The 17,806-nt window shown below is 36.1% G+C and overlaps 3 protein-coding genes across 5 annotated transcripts; 2 read left to right on the top strand and 1 right to left on the bottom strand.

Annotated features, from left to right (window-relative positions):
- Positions 1–69: 69 nt before the first annotated feature.
- LOC111292000 (uncharacterized) lies at positions 70–3,756 on the top strand. Its single transcript, XM_022884174.2, has one exon. The coding sequence runs from the start codon at positions 469–471 to the stop codon at positions 3,550–3,552; it is 3,084 nt and encodes a 1,027-aa protein (XP_022739909.2). The 5' UTR covers positions 70–468; the 3' UTR covers positions 3,553–3,756.
- A 665-nt stretch (positions 3,757–4,421) lies between these two features.
- LOC111292980 (putative pectinesterase/pectinesterase inhibitor 51) lies at positions 4,422–8,592 on the top strand. The gene is made up of 2 exons (XM_022885656.2): positions 4,422–5,891; positions 7,741–8,592. The coding sequence occupies exons 1-2, from the start codon at positions 4,820–4,822 to the stop codon at positions 8,424–8,426; spliced, it is 1,758 nt and encodes a 585-aa protein (XP_022741391.2). The 5' UTR covers positions 4,422–4,819; the 3' UTR covers positions 8,427–8,592.
- Positions 8,593–10,250: 1,658 nt separating this feature from the next.
- LOC111292585 (UDP-glucuronate:xylan alpha-glucuronosyltransferase 1-like) lies at positions 10,251–15,992 on the bottom strand. 3 transcript variants are annotated; one of them, XM_089767250.1, is made up of 5 exons: positions 15,881–15,992; positions 15,288–15,393; positions 13,585–13,791; positions 12,148–12,776; positions 10,251–11,575 (listed from the first exon to the last, which is right to left on the bottom strand). In XM_089767250.1, the coding sequence occupies exons 2-5, from the start codon at positions 15,350–15,352 to the stop codon at positions 10,560–10,562; spliced, it is 1,917 nt and encodes a 638-aa protein (XP_089623376.1). In that variant the 5' UTR covers positions 15,353–15,393; positions 15,881–15,992; the 3' UTR covers positions 10,251–10,559. The 3 variants fall into 3 exon arrangements, with proteins under 3 accessions (XP_089623376.1, XP_089623374.1, XP_089623375.1); XM_089767248.1 differs by having other exon boundaries at positions 10,251–11,590; XM_089767249.1 differs by lacking the exon at positions 15,881–15,992 and adding an exon at positions 15,633–15,756 and having other exon boundaries at positions 10,251–11,590.
- Between the last annotated feature and the right edge of the window lie 1,814 nt (positions 15,993–17,806).

Here is a 17,806-nt window from a genome sequence, read left to right on the forward strand (position 1 = left end):
CCAAAAAAAATATAGCCCGACACGTGTGGCAGCTAAACCACTCCCTTCTCCTTCCTTGATTGCACGTGCCTTTCGCCCTTTCTCCTGCTGCCCTATTTTTCTTTCTCATTTCTCTTCTTCTACAGGGTCAAAAAGAAAGCTTGAAGGGATCTGCGGCGCGAGGAAGCCACTGCATCTTTCGAGACCACTGGCTATTGGCAGGGGTGACGCTGTCAAATAAACCCAATCGTGCCACTGAAGATCCACCCGAACACTGTTTCTGCGACGACAGCTAAAATCTGTTGCCGAACGGAGATATTAATTCTTTCCCTTTGTAGTATAGTGCCTGAGAATCAATATACCTAAAATACCCAATTTTTTTTTTTGCTTTGTTTTAAGATTCCCAATACATTTACATCAGATTTCTGTTATTTTAGCTCTGATTGTTGTTGTTGTTGTTGTTGTTGTAACTTAGAGAAGAACATAAAAATGGGTGACTTTGATACAAGAAAGATTAGAAATATATGCATATTAGCACATGTTGATCATGGTAAAACCACATTGGCTGATCATTTGATAGCCGCCACGGGGGGCGGTGTACTTCACCCTAAATTAGCTGGTAAGCTTAGGTTTATGGATTATCTTGATGAAGAACAAAGGAGAGCAATAACAATGAAGAGTTCTTCCATAGCTCTTCATTATAAAGACTATGAGATTAACCTTATAGATTCTCCTGGTCATATGGATTTTTGTAGTGAAGTGTCTACTGCCGCACGGTTGAGTGATGGTGGACTGGTTTTGGTTGATGCTGTTGAGGGTGTTCATATTCAAACTCATGCGGTTTTGCGTCAATCTTGGATTGAGAAGGTTACCCCATGTTTAGTTCTTAATAAGATTGATAGGTTGATATGTGAGTTGAAGTTGAGCCCTATGGAAGCTTATAATCGTTTATTGAGGATTGTTCATGAGGTAAATGGGATTATGAGTACGTATAAGTCGGAGAAATATTTGTCTGATGTTGATTCCATACTTGCTGGCCCTTCTGGTGAGGTGAGTGACGATAATTTGGAGTCTATAGAGGATGATGAAGAGGATACCTTTCAGCCTCAAAAAGGAAATGTGGCATTTGTGTGTGCATTGGATGGGTGGGGTTTTACAATTAATGAGTTTGCTGATTTATATGCTTCTAAGCTTGGGGCAAGTACAGCTGCACTTCAAAAGGCTTTCTGGGGTCCTCGGTATTTCAATCCCAAGACCAAGATGATTGTTGGGAAGAAGGGATTAGGTGGAGGAAGTAAGGCGCGGCCAATGTTTGTGCAGTTTGTTCTTGAACCACTTTGGCATGTTTACCAGGCTGCTTCGGAGCCAGATGGGGGCAAAGGGATGCTTGCGAAAGTGATTAAATCTTTTAATTTGTCTGTTCCTCCTCGTGAACTGCAGAATAAGGACTCAAAGATTTTGCTTCAAGCTGTCATGAGCAGATGGCTTCCTTTGTCAGATGCAGTTTTGTCAATGGTGGTGAAGTGTATGCCAGATCCAATTGCTGCCCAATCTTTTAGGATTTCACGCTTGCTTCCCAATAGAGAGATTCTCAATAAAGGGGTGGACTCTAATGTGCTTGCAGAGGCTAATCTTGTGAGAAAGTCGGTTGAAGTTTGTGATTCTAGCCCTGAAGCACCATGTGTTGGTTTTGTATCTAAGATGTTTGCAGTCCCAACAAAGATGCTGCCGCAACGGGGTCCGCATGGGGAGATTTTAAACAATTTCACTGATGAAGGTGGAACTAGTGAATCAGATGAGTGCTTCCTTGCATTTGCTAGGATCTTTAGTGGGGTTCTTACATTAGGACAAAGAGTTTTTGTGCTTTCAGCTCTATATGATCCATTGAGAGGGCAATCAATGCAGAAGCATGTGCAGGAAGCTGAATTGCAGTCCTTATATTTAATGATGGGTCAAGGTCTGAAACCAGTGACCTGTGCAAGGGCTGGGAATATTGTGGCAATTCGTGGACTTGGCCAGCATATATTAAAAAGTGCAACTCTCTCATCCACAAGAAACTGTTGGCCTTTCTCCAGTATGGCATTCCAGGTTGCCCCCACCCTAAAGGTTGCAATTGAGCCCTCTGATCCAGCAGATATGGGTGCTCTTATGAAAGGTTTGAGGCTTCTGAATCGAGCAGATCCATTTGTGGAGGTCACTGTTTCATCTAGAGGGGAACATGTGTTAGCTGCTGCTGGGGAGGTTCATCTAGAAAGATGCATTAAGGATTTGAAGGAGAGATTTGCAAAGGTGAGCCTAGAAGTCTCTCCACCTCTTGTGTCCTATAAAGAGACTATTGAGGGTGATTTATCTAATCCATTGGAGGATTTGAAACTGTTGAGTGCTAGCTCTGATTATGTTGAAAAAATTACTCCAAATGGAAGATGTGTCATCCGTGCTCAAGTCATGAAACTTCCATCTACACTAACCAAGGTGCTTGATGAAAGCGCTGATTTGCTCTCAGATGTTATTGGAGGTAAAGTGGGGCAGAGTGGTAAAAGCTTGGAAATACATAGATTAAGTGTGGGTGAAGATGAGAGTCCAATTGAAGTACTCAGAAAACGCATAGTTGATGCTCTGGAGGGTTATATTTCGTATGGAAATGAAAACAACGAGGATCAGTTTGAAAAATGCAAAGGTAAATGGCTCAAGCTTCTTAGCAGGATCTGGGCACTTGGACCAAGGCAGGTTGGTCCTAACCTCCTCTTCACTCCGGATTACAAAAGGGAGAACAATGATAGCTCTGTTCTGATACATGGCTTCCCTCATGTATCTGTGAGATTGGGATTAGCTGATAATTCTAGTGCTGGGGATATAGCTGCTGTTACATCTTCGGAAGTGATACAACCACTCTACATAGAAGCAAAGAATCTTGAAAGTAGTGTGATATCTGGATTTCAAATGGCTACTGCAGCTGGCCCCTTATGTGATGAGCCAATGTGGGGACTAGCATTTATCATTGAAGCATCTATCTCTCCCTCTACTGTGCAGGCCAGCGAGTCAGAACCTAACCAACAATCTGAGCAGTACGGCCTTTTTACTGGACAGGTAATGACAGCAGTCAAGGATGCCTGTAGAGCAGCTGTGCTTCAGAGGAAGCCTAGGCTTGTTGAAGCCATGTACTTTTGTGAGTTGAATACTCCAACTGAATATTTGGGCCCTATGTATGCTGTGCTTGCTCGGAGGCGAGCCCGAGTTTTGAAGGAAGAAATGCAGGAAGGCTCTCCACTTTTTACTGTGCATGCCTATGTGCCAGTTTCTGAAAGTTTTGGTTTTGCTGATGAACTAAGGAGATGGACATCTGGGGCTTCTAGTGCCCTTCTTGTGCTTAGCCATTGGGAAGCACTTCCTGAGGATCCTTTTTTTGTACCGAAAACAGAAGAGGAGATAGAAGAATTTGGAGATGGTTCTAGTGTTCTTCCAAATACATCAAGAAAGCTCATTGATTCTGTGAGGCGGCGGAAGGGTCTTCCTGTAGAAGAAAAAGTAGTTCAGCATGCAACAAAGCAGAGGACACTAGCTCGTAAAGTGTAAAAGTTGTTCAGAAGCCATGCTATTATCTCCAAATACATAGGCTGTAGATTATTATGATCATACACAAATTAATTTTCAATATGATCGATAATCCATTTTTTTTTCTATTTTTCTCCCCTGAGAGAAAATGTAGCACTCTTGTTGAAATGGAAGTTTGTCCTGAACAATTGATCGTTTGTTTTTATACAAGTAGCACTTGTGTCACTACCCCCATTTTTATTTTCTCGTAGAGGAGCTGTTCTCCTATTTATTCTTCTTTATCATGCTGACTATAGATTGTTCTCTTAAGCATAGAGTTTCTTTTTCTGATTTCGCAGTGTGTTTGCCTCTATATTGATGTACTTGGTGGTTCTGCCTGCCTCTGAAGACCTGAACAATAACTTTTTCATGCTTTATGAATATGCACAACAATTGTTAAACTTTATTTTAGAATTTTTATTTTTAATTGTAAAAGTAAAATATTTGTTAATACAAACTAATTTGATACTTAAAGGTACTTTTGTAATAAATTTGAGATGATATATTTTAAATATAAAATATATTAATATAAATATATATTTTCAAATAGCCTAGTATAGTCTAGACTTAAATAAATGGACGGAGCTGAATTTGGTTTGAGTTTTAAGCTTTAAAGACGTTGCTAAATAAAACATTACTGTTTAGTGAAAAAAAAAATTGAAAACAAAAGCAGGCCCAGCACCAAGCACGATAGCCAGGGTTCTCGGCTTGGCATCGTTCTCTTGTTATTCGAAAGTCAAGAGTCAAGACCAGCCTTTTAACAACTCAACTCTGTTTCAAAAAGGTTACTTTTTTTTTTTTTCACCGCTCTAATAATACTAAAATAGTTAGAAAACAGCAAATACCCACTCATTATTTCCCACCCAAAATTACAAAGCCCACCTCCTCTGTGTTGGTCTTTCCCTTTTGATAACAGATCTGCAGCAGCACCATTGATGATTATAGATCACCATTCCATTTATTTTCTTCCACGTCCACACCTTTCCTAATCTGCTTTCCATTTCATCGCATAACAGACTAAAAATTCTGTCTCCTCTTCGCTCTGTTTCGCTTTGTTCCATTCGCAAAATCCGAAACCTATAATCCCCGTGACTCTCACTTTCACTCTCTTCTCGTCTCGTGAATCCCCTTTTAATTCCAAAAGTTTTCAAAGTCCCATGTTCCTAATCACCACCAATTTCTACTTTCCTTATAATTTCCAACCTCCCCATCCCTTCCATCTATAAATACCCCCCCAACCCCAAAGTCCATGCCTACATCTTCACCACCACCTCCTCCCTTAAACCTATCGCACAAAAAACCTTCCAAAAAACCAGCTTGGAAATCCACTTTTTTCCTTCTATCAATCTCAATGTCCTCTCTTCTTCTCCTTTCCCTTCTTTCCCTGACCCTTTTCTTCAACCTGTCTTCTTCCAGTCGCCACCACCATCAAAACCCACCTTCATCTCCTCGAAATTCCCCTGTTTCCGCCTCAAACTCCACTCAAATCCGCCTTGCATGCCAATCCACTCGATTCCCTCAACCCTGTGAAACTTCCCTAACACAATCCTCCTCCCCTCTCCCTCCTAATCCAACCTCCCTCCAAATCATCCACTCAGCCATTTCCGTCTCTTCCCAGAACCTCAAAACCGGACAATCCATGGTAAAATCCATCCTTGACTCCTCCAAAGGCAACCTTAACCGTACAAACGCCGCCACCATCTGCCTGGAGATCCTTTCTTACTCAGATTACCGCATGAAATCAGCCAACGACGCGTTAACAGGTGGCAAGATCAAAGATTCACGTGCATGGATGAGCGCGGCCCTTTGTTACCAATACGATTGTTGGAGCGCGCTCAAGTACGTGAACGACACCAAACTGGTCGACCAAACGATGGCGTTTTTGGACACTCTAACGCAATACAGCAGCAACGCGTTAAGCATGATGGGCGCTTACGATAATCAGGGGGATGACATAGCCTCGTGGACCCCTCCCAAAACGGAACGGGAAGGGTTTTACGAGAAGGGGTCGGGTGGGACGGACATGGGGTTTAACGGGGGTTTTCCGTCAGACTTAGAGGTGGACGTAACGGTGTGTAAAGACGGGAGCGGAGGGTGTTACAAGACGGTGCAAGAGGCCGTTAATGCTGCACCGGATAACGCAGAAACGAAACGTTATTTCGTGATACACATAAAGGAAGGGGTGTACGAGGAAACGGTAAGAGTGCCGTTTGAGAAGAAAAACGTGGTGTTCTTGGGTGATGGGATGGGTAAAACGATCATCACGGGTTCTTTAAATGTGGGGCAGCCTGGAGTCACCACTTACAATACTGCTACAGTCGGTGAGTACCCTCTCCTTTTATTACTTTCAACCATTTTTAGATATTCAAATAATTAATTACCATTAAATTTTCAACAAACATATTACATCTATATTATTGGTCTCTTCAATTATAGAACAGAGCAACCTATTTTAGCTTCTTCTTTTTTTTTTGTAACACTAGAAAGTATAAAGGTGGGGAGTCATGAGTTTTTACCGATGACTTGGGTTTAATTCAAGACTCCATAAATATACTAATGTTGGACTTGGCGTAGGAGGATCGTTAGACTCAAGAGACGAGTTCATACTTGATCTTTCTTTTAGTTGGAAAAGTCTAAAAGTAATGTATAATTCAACGTAGACTTGGAAAGATTTGTGAATGTTAGCAAATTGCCCAAAATTTCATAAAATATGTGGAAAATGACACTGCGTGTTTCATTGTATATGAATAATTTCCTACTACTTGACTTAAATCCGAGTGGTAATGGTTAGATGCGGTTGAGATTAGACATGATAACTATTAAGAATTGATCAATCCGATTTTATTTTTTTATAATATGTTATATTATAAATTTTTAAAATTTAATTCAAATCAATTTTTTTTATAAATTGATTCAAATCAAATTTTGTCAGTGTGATTTGTTAATTTTTAAAATTTATTAAATTTTGTTTTTAATATATTATTTTAGTATGACTTTTAAATATTTAAGTAAATGTATATATAGAATAATTGTTTTTATTTTATAAAAATTTAAAATATATATAAAAACTAATAAAAATATATGATTTGGTTTGGTTTAGTTTTTTTGGATTTTTCATATCCCGATTCAAAATTTATTAAAATTTAATATATACATTTAACATTCGAATTTGATTCAAATTAAATAAAAAAAAATTAATCTGCACCAAACCAAACACTATGATTTGAAATTAGATTTTTTCAATTTTTTTTTCTCATCCTATCTCGTCATATATTCAATCTACCTTTTTTAAATAAAGAGAAGAATAGCGTCTAAATCAATATTTCATGTGTGGATTTCTTATGCACATGATAGAAATAGAATAACTAATGCGCATAGAGGTTTGGGTAGTTAATTTGTGAAGCTGAAAGTAAAGTCACTTTTTCAAAAAAAATTAGGCGTAGTAGTTACGTCCATATTTGACGAGTGTTAACTTTAGTCAATTTTATTTGAGGGTGATTAAAAAATATAGCTTATACCTTCACCTTCACCTTCTTCACAAACCAACCACATGGTTTAGGTTCCTTATTCAGACATGATTAACTTCTCTACCGGAATTGTCACGGTGTTTGTTCTTTGTCCTTATTTCAGGACATGTCTAACTTTGTTTAAGATTTCTCTTTCAAATGTATAAGCTTGTGGAGACAAATTTTGCCCTTTGTTTTCATACAATTTCGCATTTTCATGCAAGTATACACTAACAGGGCTAGATCTGTTGAATTAATTCACCCCTTCTGGCTTTGAAATTATGAACCAATCTCGATGTTGTTAAAGAGGTGACTGATAAGTAAGCAACTTGTTTTGATAATTAATACATAACCAACTGGTATAGAATTGTATATACATTCAATCTCAATTCCATTTAAAGCTTTAATGAAATCATGCATCTAGATTTTCATGGTTTCACTTAGTTTATATTGCCTGTAAGCCCATTTTGAGCAAAATTTCCAGATTTAACTCATTGGATAAATCTTGCTCGCTTGTCTAAACCAAATGATGTACCCATTTTTGTTGAGGCAGTAGATACCATTATTGCTGATATATAGTGGAGATGGAAGATTAGTTAGCCAGAGAATTTTTATAATCAAGTTTGCTGCATTATCAGCTTATCCCAACTCTGATGTGTTGCAGGAATTCTTGGGGATGGATTTATGGCCAGTGGCCTCACAATTAAGAATACAGCCGGTCCTGATGCCCACCAAGCAGTAGCCTTCAGATCCGACAGTGATCTTTCTGTCATTGAGAACTGTGAATTCTTAGGCAATCAAGATACACTCTATGTTCATTCACTCCGCCAATTCTACAAGAAGTGCCGTATTCAGGGGAATGTGGACTTCATCTTTGGAAATTCTGCTTCAGTGTTCCAAGATTGTGAAATTTTGGTTGCTCCCCGGCAGTTAAAGCCAGAAAAAGGTGAGAACAATGCCATCACAGCTCATGGCAGAACAGATCCTGCTCAATTAACTGGTCTAGTTTTCCAGAACTGCTTGCTCAATGGAACAGATGAATACATGAGATACTATTATAGCAAACCTAAAGTGCACAAGAATTATTTGGGAAGGCCATGGAAGGAATATTCAAGGACAGTTTATATAAATTGTGTCATCGAAGCGCTTGTTTCTCCAAACGGTTGGATGCCATGGAGTGGTGACTTTGCATTGAAAACACTTTTCTATGGAGAATTCAGGAGTTCTGGACCAGGATCGAATGTGTCGAAGAGAGTTCCATGGAGTACACAAATTCCATCGCAGCATGTATATACATATTCAGTCCAGAATTTCATTCAAGGAGATCAGTGGATTCCAACATCATCTTGATACTTTTTTTCCCATAAATATTAATGAGAATCATCTTGATTGTTTAAGTCGAAATTATAAGAATTCTAAGATTATAAAGCCAATCATCTGTTACAAAATCTTGATAGGTGGATGATACTGCAATGTTATAAATCCTAATAGCAGGCAAAGAAAAGGTTTGACTTTCCTTTTTACTTTTCCTTTGGTCCCTCGATGGTTCACCTTGCAAATAGATAGCATCCGTTGATGAAGCAATGCAAGCCAGAGAGGAGAGGCGGCCCTCTTAGACAAGATTTCCGTGATAGTGGTATTGGTAGTGGTAATTGGAGAATGACATAGTTTGACAATGGCCAACTGTTTTTTCTTGACTTATGGGCAAAGGCGTTATGGTGACACGGAAATCAAAGAAAGTCCAAGTTGCATATTGCATTGTTTAATTGTGTTAGGTTGGTCATTGCTTTACGCCTTTACCTCACATTTCCTAGCGTCAGCTGGCTTGCCTTATGGGTTAATTTGACGCATATCATGTTACGATATTCTCAAAAATACCGTTTCAATTCACGATATATGATTTAACAACTATGATTAAAAACACTCTGATTCATTTCCCCTTTAATTAACCAAAGTGCTGCCCGAGCTTCTTCCATTCTTCCTGGATAAGATTTAGCTGAAGTAGTTCCTATTAGTGAACGAGACCCATCGTGCTACTCCACTACATGAATCTAATAGCTTAAGATATTGGGCAGCCGCTTCCAGAAAAAATGTACTTCACTTCAACTCCACTAGTCTTCTTGCATTTGCGCATTTGCAGTAATAACATTATTGTGGTTGGGCGGTTGCCGAACATCATGAGATTGAGGCGTGTATGCTATGTATGCTAGCTATCATAGATCACTCATCACTTCCACATTCTCCCATTATTAACCCTTGTCTTGTTCAAATGGAGTATGCCGATGACTACAGCCATTAGTTTCCATTTCTGAGGTTGCTTACTCAATGCTATGCTTGAACAACTACTTGGCTTATGGACAATTGCATATGTGTGACACTTTCCATCACGTGCACACAAAAATATAGACCATAATGTATTGTGGACTTTTGGGTTAACGTGCATCAAGTCTATCAAAGGATAAAAACTTTCCTTTTTTTTGTCTTGGTAAACTTACCATCGCCAAAGAAATTACTCAAATCAATTGCAATAAAATTACTTTTATGTAATGGTTACTTCAAAAAAATAAATAATAAATAAATTTTATGTAATGGTAAATAAATATTGAAATAATCAGAAAAAGTTAGAAAATTAACAAAATTGAAGGCTTTTGTAACTGATATAAAAAAGAAGTAATGTTTTAATTAATTTTTTTAACCAGTAAAAAATGATAATTTTTCAAATTACAACTTTTTATTCTTCATTCACTTGATATTTTTAGTAACAGAATAACAAGTTTCTGAAACTGATAAGAATTAGTGTTGTTCTATTTTTAACAAGATAGAAACGAAAGTGATAATTTTTCAAATTAAAAATTTTCTTAATTGTTTGCATGACATATGGAGTAAAAACGTAACAAAACTATGTAATTGGGAAGAATAAGTGGTAACTTTTTATTATTTCAACTAAAATGTAATAGTTTTTAAATTTACAGTTACAATTTTTTTCTTATTGATTCACCCAATAAATTCAGCAACTAAATAAAATGCTTATTTAGCTAATAAAAAGAACTAGTAATGATCAAAATTTTTAGTAAAACAAATGATAAGTTTTTTCAAATTGCAACTTTTTATTATTTGTTCAACTAATATATTCAGTAATTGCATAACATTTTCCGCAATTAAGAATAAGGGCAAAGAAAGGGATAACATTTTCAAATTACAACTTTTTCTTATTTTTTTACATATAGCCAACTAATATTCAGAATGATTTACAGATTTAAGACCAAATTGGATATAAAACCATCCTATTAATTAAACCCATGTATGTATCAGTTTGATTGACTGAACAGATGACCAAGTTTAATTAAAGAGCCGGTGAAAAATCAAAAAAGGTACTTTTTCCCCTACACAATGGATCTAAAACAAACTTTATGAATGAATGAAAAGAAAAGTGAACCCACTTATAGAACTGTGTGTGATAATTTACATAAACAAGGCATCAAGTCACAAGCCTGAGAGAGACGCCGTGTTGATAGCAGGAGGTGTTGGAACAAAATATTCATCATCAGTCCAGTTACTCTCACCCCAGTGTTTTAGCATACTCTTCCAGGAACATACATTGTCGATACACTTCTTTAAACGCTTGTCCTGAACTTTGATTCTCCAGTGACCATCACTGAAATTTGCCTTCTCAGCTTCCCTTCTGTCAAATTCTAATTGTGCCTTTTGCTTTGACCTTAACATGCAGAACTGGTGTAATTGCTCTGGCATTGCATCATGGACTTTCCACCACCTTTCATGGGCCACATCACTGGCAAACTCTAGCATTATATCTACATTCCAATTGCAATCATAGTCCTTGTAGCACAACCATGGCTTTATCCCTAGGTAGTGAAGTGCATAAAGTATTGGAGGTTCAGCACCGAAAAGGCGAGTTTTCTTTTGCTTAACCTCTTCTTCATCACCAATCCAAAAATGCTTCAGAAAGTTCATGTGCCGTGGAATCCGGTGCCACCATGTGAAAATCTCGTTTAAGTATCCCTGATCCCCACCATTATAAGACTCAAACACATCAATGTGTTCCATCAATAGCTGGAAGGCGCAATTTGAAGGCTCAATCACCATCACACCGGAGTTAAAGAGTGTGCCATTATTTCCTGTAGCTGATATTTCGGGCATCCCGAATAAGAAATCAATGTTTCGAAGTATAAGCAGATCTGCATCAATGAATATGATCTTCTCATAGTCTGTCAGCTGCCATAAGCGGAACTTGCTGTAGTTCCATTCATTGTAAGCATCCTTTTCAGCTTTAGGATTCCTGATCCTTTGAATAGTCCTGACTTTCCATCCAGCTGCCTCAAGTCCACTCCTATGATAAACACTGATTGCCTCATCTACAAGTATCACAAGGTCGCGGGTGGAGCCAGACAAGCGGATGCTTTGAGCAGCAGCTATAGCTCCACATACATATACATGAGCTGAATGCAGAATTGTTGCATATGCTTCTCGAGATGCGTTCCCTGAATATATTGGCTCTGTATTTAACATACTGTATTAGCCTTTTTTAAACTACTATATACAGTGATGAAACATAAAGAATCTGTAAATTCGAGTAATTGTATAACATTTTAAATTAGTGGAGATATAACTCGAGTAGGATGAGGTAATTGTTTGAAAAATTATGACAGAAAACTAGCTAACTTAGATGACAATAACAATAATAAAGCAGAAAATTTATTTGGTTATTAATTTTTTAAAAGAAAGAAGCATTAACTCAACCGCAGCTAACCTCCTGTTAAATCTTAAGGGCATGCATTTATGGTTCATTAGCATGTTGTGTTTATGATCAGGGGAAAATGTACACTCTTGATCTTGATTCAGAGGAATGATGATAGATATATTATCTAGTTTGAGAAAGACGAAAATGAAAATAATGACAATAATTTTTCCTTCTTCAACGTGTCGGGTTATAAAATGAAGAAATGTTCTAAATTTACTTCAGAGATAGTGCTAACCTGAAGGCTAGAATTCCCACAGAAGAAAGCAATCAGAAGTTTGGGGGCATGCATGTAAAAATTGGATTAGAACTGACCTTTGACCCCAAGAGGAAGTGCAAGTTCACAAGACCCTGCTGGAAGCTGGAGCTTTTCTCTCAACACATTCAAGTCTGGTTTATATAACCAGACGTTCTTTTCACGTGCCACAAGTTCTTTGCAAGTGAACATATTTGGAATAGGAAAGCACTTCGAAACAAAAAGCACATGAACCTGATAAAAGCCCTTGGCGGAGGTTGCAAGACTGGCAGCCGCCAGCTGCAAATGCAGCCGAGCTACATCCCTTGACCAATTCCCCTCATTTCTACAAGGAAGCTTGACAGCAATCAGATCAAGACGTTTTCCCGGGACTTCAAGCTTAGGTAGAGACGGGCAAACCGGGACATCTTCTTCTTGCTCCTCATCAATCCATTCCGGATATAAGGAATCCCAGGTTACATTCATGTCAGCATGTTCCAAGTGTAGAACATTATGGTTGGCGTCAGGTATGAGGTGTTTCCAGTGGATGACTTCGGTAGTATTGAAGTTCAGAAGTCCAATTCCCTGGTAGTCATTCTGTTGTCCCATCTTCTCAATAACTTTCATGACATCATCCCAATTGGTATCTACATCTGATACATATCGAAAATCTGGTTCTCCCCATATCCACCTGTTCATAAATTTTCGCCTGCATGGAGTATACCTTTCATTAATCATTGCTTCACTATTTGATTTCCTAAAATGTCCTGTTTTGATTTGCTAAAATGCATTCACAATTTACTTGGATACTGTAAGTTACTGAAAGAGACACCGGGGGACCAATATACTAACTAGAAAAAGAAAATATGTTTTCAGGCATTTAGAGGGGCCTAGAGAATCAACTATTGAATGTCAGTTGTCTACTCTATAGTTTCAAGAAACCTTTATTTTAGAACAATATAGGCTTGAATTAGAAACAGAAGGCCTAAACTTTCCAAACTCTCAAACCTCCCCTCATACAAGCATGATAAAAAGGACTACTTACTAGCAGCTTACAAACGTTCCTTGGAAAATAATAATAATAATAATAATAATAATAATAATTCTTGAATTATGATCTCAAACCTAGTCTTGAATAAAGCAAGGGCTAGTTACCTTTAGCAGTCAAAGATACCGGAAGGGTGTCAAGTTGGATTGATTACCATGTGTTTCTTTCTAGTTTTGAAGGTTTGACAAGGTGTGAAAATCTCTTTAATACAGAACAGAACTCAGCTTGTATTTATGAAAAGAGGTTAACCATCAAGAGTCAAGACAAGTACACATGCATCACGATGTGCATGAATCATCAAATTAGAGGTAATGCATGCTTAAACAATTAGAGCAAAAAGTAGGAGGCAAACCAGTGCTTTTGATTGCATATACCCAGCTTCTATAACTTCCTTAAAATCAAGGAATTGGGAAATTCGATTCAGCCATTTTGGTAGCAAAAAGTATGAAAGTATATAAGAGACACATACCGAGAACTTTTGCCTGATAGATGGTCATGGTTATAGACCTCTGGAGAGTACAAAAGCGTTAGAAAAGTGCCACATACAATAACAACCAAGACTAGTTTCAGCAGAGGATATTTGCAGCATGAGTTTCGATCTTGGATTGGGATGTGGAGAGGCTTCTCAACACCTTTTACTTTAATTTTACTTAACCTTCTTTTGTATATGGCCTCACTGCAATGAGTGTAGAATTGGGGGAAAAAAAATCAGCATAAATCAGCTTAAATCAATGGGTATGCTTTCAGTGCATATTGTTTATATGTAGTAGACTGAAATCTTCTATTGGTGGCTTCTTATTTTCAATCTTTCAGATATGACTTATGGAAATAATTGAAGTTTTATCTTTCAAGTTTAAGACAAAATTAATGTCCCTGATCACCATCGTAAAAACAAACCATGTCCCGTTTTATTGAGTCCAAAAGATCCAACGAAAACCTTGAAAAAAAAAAAAAAAAAAATAGAATGTAACTCAAACGTGAGCCTAAAGTTAACATACCATCTAAGAAACAGTGGCTTAAAAGGATACACCAGTGAGTTAAAGCCAATAAAAATCTTAGGTTCCACTCATATTACTCCCTCCTACCCGGGGAAAGATTACATACGTTTATTTTTTAATCCCTGAATTAAGAAAGGATGTGAAGGGCTTGAATAGAAGATCAAGTCTAGCTAGAGAGGCTCTCTTTAAGTCAATTTGGGCTCATAATTTTATCCTAAGCCTATTAAACATGCTAATGGGGGACATGAACATAATCACGGTAATTAGTTGGAGTTATTTTCAGACCTAAAGCATCCAAATGTCCCAGTGGAGATTCTAATTCATACATTGAATAAGGATGAATACTGACAATTAGGCCACCTGCATTTCTGATAGCCAGACCACATGGTTAATTTTACTCCAGACTCCAGGCCAGGCCTATTTTAATTAATTTCAAGTATCAATGCAATGAAAACATTCTAGTTGAGAAGCTTAAATTATTCCTTCATTGAGCAAAATAAATTTAAATCTCTCAAAGGTTGGTCTTCAACAACCTCAACATTAATAAAAATTGCAGGTAAACTGGAAGATTTATATTTAAAACATGAGTTGCAACTAAAGCTAAGATCTAAGTTCACATATCATTATCTTGCAAAGCTGAAGCAATGTCTTTGGAGACCTCTTCTGTAATGTAAATATTAGCAGTGATTTCGGCATTTGTAGCTCAGCGGAAATCTTTTCTGACCAAAATTGGTTTGTCACATCAAGAAGAAAACCGCATGGTTAAAAGCAGCCTCGTCCGGTTGGTCAACCATTAGAAACAGAAGTTGCTGGTTTTACTAATAACCAGATACTTGCCTAATTCATAAGAAACTAAGATTAACAACCAGTTTTGGTGCTAAGAAAGACCCAATAACCAGTAACCTGAGGAGAAGCTAAGACTGCTGAATTAAATATCAAACTCAAGGCTCTTTGGTTAGTCAGTCCACTCAAATCATAGTACAAGCTATGAATACACATTATAACAAAAAGGGTTTTCCAGGAAAAATTCGGTAATGAATTCCTCTAAAAAATATTTTAATTTGGCCTTACTTGTAATGATCTAAAAACTAAGGAAAGTGTCAATACTGAAACTGTAATTGCGATTTAAATTTAAGTAACAATTAGAAAGATGCCAATGAAAGATGGAACTCACATTGACGCAGATAATCGATGTCTAGTCTCGACAGAACCAGGTAAGTTTCCCATAACTCCTCTCATTTCTAATTAAGCTTTTAGCAACAGGGGCATGCATGCAACATCTGATCCACACAGAAATCGAAAAAAAAAAGCAATTAGGTCCTAGTCTATGGGGAAAGCCTCTGACAAAAGACCATAGCAAAAAGAAAAGAAAATCCATAAAGTTGAGAGACAAAAACAACGAAAACATAAGGTATCAAAGCTACAGAAACCAACATAATGATTCTCTAAGGACCAATTAAAAAGTGATATAATGAAGGGAAATGATTAAGAAAATCATTTTAATAAAGCACTAAAATACCAATCAACTTCTTTTATTTTGCTTTGGATAAATCATACTAATCAACTTCTTTATGAAAGGATTCCAAAGAACTTGAAGAAGAATTGCATAAAACAAAGGGAGGTTTTTTTTTTTTTCTTGCAATGAGCAACTTTGCAAAAAGAAAGCAATCATGTACTTAATCAAGTAAACCAAGAATTCCCACCAGAATCAAGTAAACAGTCAAAACCAATGTTTTAGAGATCAGAGAGAGAGAGCAAAAACTAAACCTCTGATCTTTGTGTCTTTCGTGTTGACAGAAAGATGGAGGGGAGGCTAGCCCTGAAAACTAGACAAATCAATGGAGGCAATATAATAGAGTAACGTCTATTTGAATTTTTATATTATTTACTTCAGTTTTTAATATCATTTTAATTTGACTTCTTACCAACTTTTTTTTATATGTATATATATTTCATAATTCTACTATTTATTAGTTTATAAACCTTTACTTTTTACAAATTTCATCGTGGGGCTACACCATAACTACTTACGCATCCATCATGCACTTCTTTACTAATTTAGATGGATACTAAAGGATAATTCTCTTTCATTTTTTTTAATATATTTCATTTAAATTATACTAATTAAAGCCTATAAGGTCCTCCCAATTTGATTCCCTATGATGATTGTTGAAATCTCTAATTGACAGTGCCACCAAAAGATATTACATCAAGTCATTAATTTTTTTGTTGTGCCATTAACTAAGTTATCGGTGCTGAAATGATTTCTGGCAAATTGTATATGTTCTTGATCCTGCAGTTAAAAACAGAAAAACAAAAAGTGATATAAAAGAAATGTTTGTCATGTTTTAAGAGTAGTTGACAGATTAGGTTAATGAAAGTAACTAGATGGGTTGATGATAGAAGTAATTTGGATTAAGAGAAAAGATGATCAAATGTCCCAATCTCACTTAATTAAGCAAAAAAAAAACTAATGGAAGCTTCTTAAAATTCAACCCCAAACGTGAGTGTCAATTCAATCCTTTAAAAAAAAAAAAATAGTTATTAAGTTCACTTTTAATTATTTACCTCACAAGACAAGACAAGACAAGACAATTTTTGTAACACATTTCTTTCAGTTCTGTTTTCGTTAATCTTTTTGGAAAATCAGAGGTTGGTGTCGTGGATAACAATATTAACTAAGTTTTAATGAATTCTATTACTGTTTTGATCTTCCATCTTCTTACTGCAAAAGTCATATGAATAATGGGGAAAACATATAGGTTTAAGGGTCCCTTCAACAACTATATTTCACCAAACACACACAATTAAATACTTAGTCAAAAGTATGATTAATTATTTTATCAAAACAAACTTATGATAAATAATTGAAACAAAAGATTAGCATATAAATTATAATTAAGTGAAGCATGCATTGTCCCATATATAATTTGGAGAAAATGCCCAAATGTAAAACAAATATATGTTGTAGAATGAGTTGATTAAAAGGCATTATTATTGAAGATAATGATGCCGATAAGATATCTTTTTTAAGTTTTAAGCTGAACAAAAAATGGCAACGACGCACCAAAAGGCCAAATGATAACCACAAACTTGTGCGTTGAGATAAAGAAGGTGGGACTTGTTTGTATGATGGAAACCTTGCACCCATCGCTACGTATCCCATGCAATGCAAAAACTATTCTCAAATAATCTACTATACATATTATTTTACAACATACAAGATTATATGATCAAAATTATTTATATGGATGCCTGGCTAGGTGGATAATCTCTTTTAATGATACATAAGATAATATTTATATTATTTTATTTATCACATAAATTTCTTTTAATAAATTATTTAAATTGAATATTTTGGGTAATTATTTAAATTGAAATTAACATTTATCTAAGATTGAAATTTTTGCATAAGATTTGAATTCAAATATATTAAATCATAATTTATCTTTTCTTTTTAAATTTAATGATAGTTTTAAATATATATATATATACTTAATAAAATTTTATTTTCTGTCAAATAATTTTATTTAACAAATTATTTAAATTTAATATTTTTAGATAATTATTTAAATTTAAATCAAAATCTATCAAAAATTGAAAATTATTTAATAGATTATTTAAATTTAATACTTTTAAATAAGTTAATGAATTATTGACTAGAAAACATGTATTTTTAAAGTAATAAAAGCT

This window comes from Durio zibethinus, chromosome 10 (genome assembly GCF_047325235.1).
Source record: "Durio zibethinus cultivar Kanyao isolate XHJ-2024 chromosome 10, ASM4732523v1, whole genome shotgun sequence".
NCBI classification, from domain to species: domain Eukaryota; kingdom Viridiplantae; phylum Streptophyta; class Magnoliopsida; order Malvales; family Malvaceae; genus Durio; species Durio zibethinus.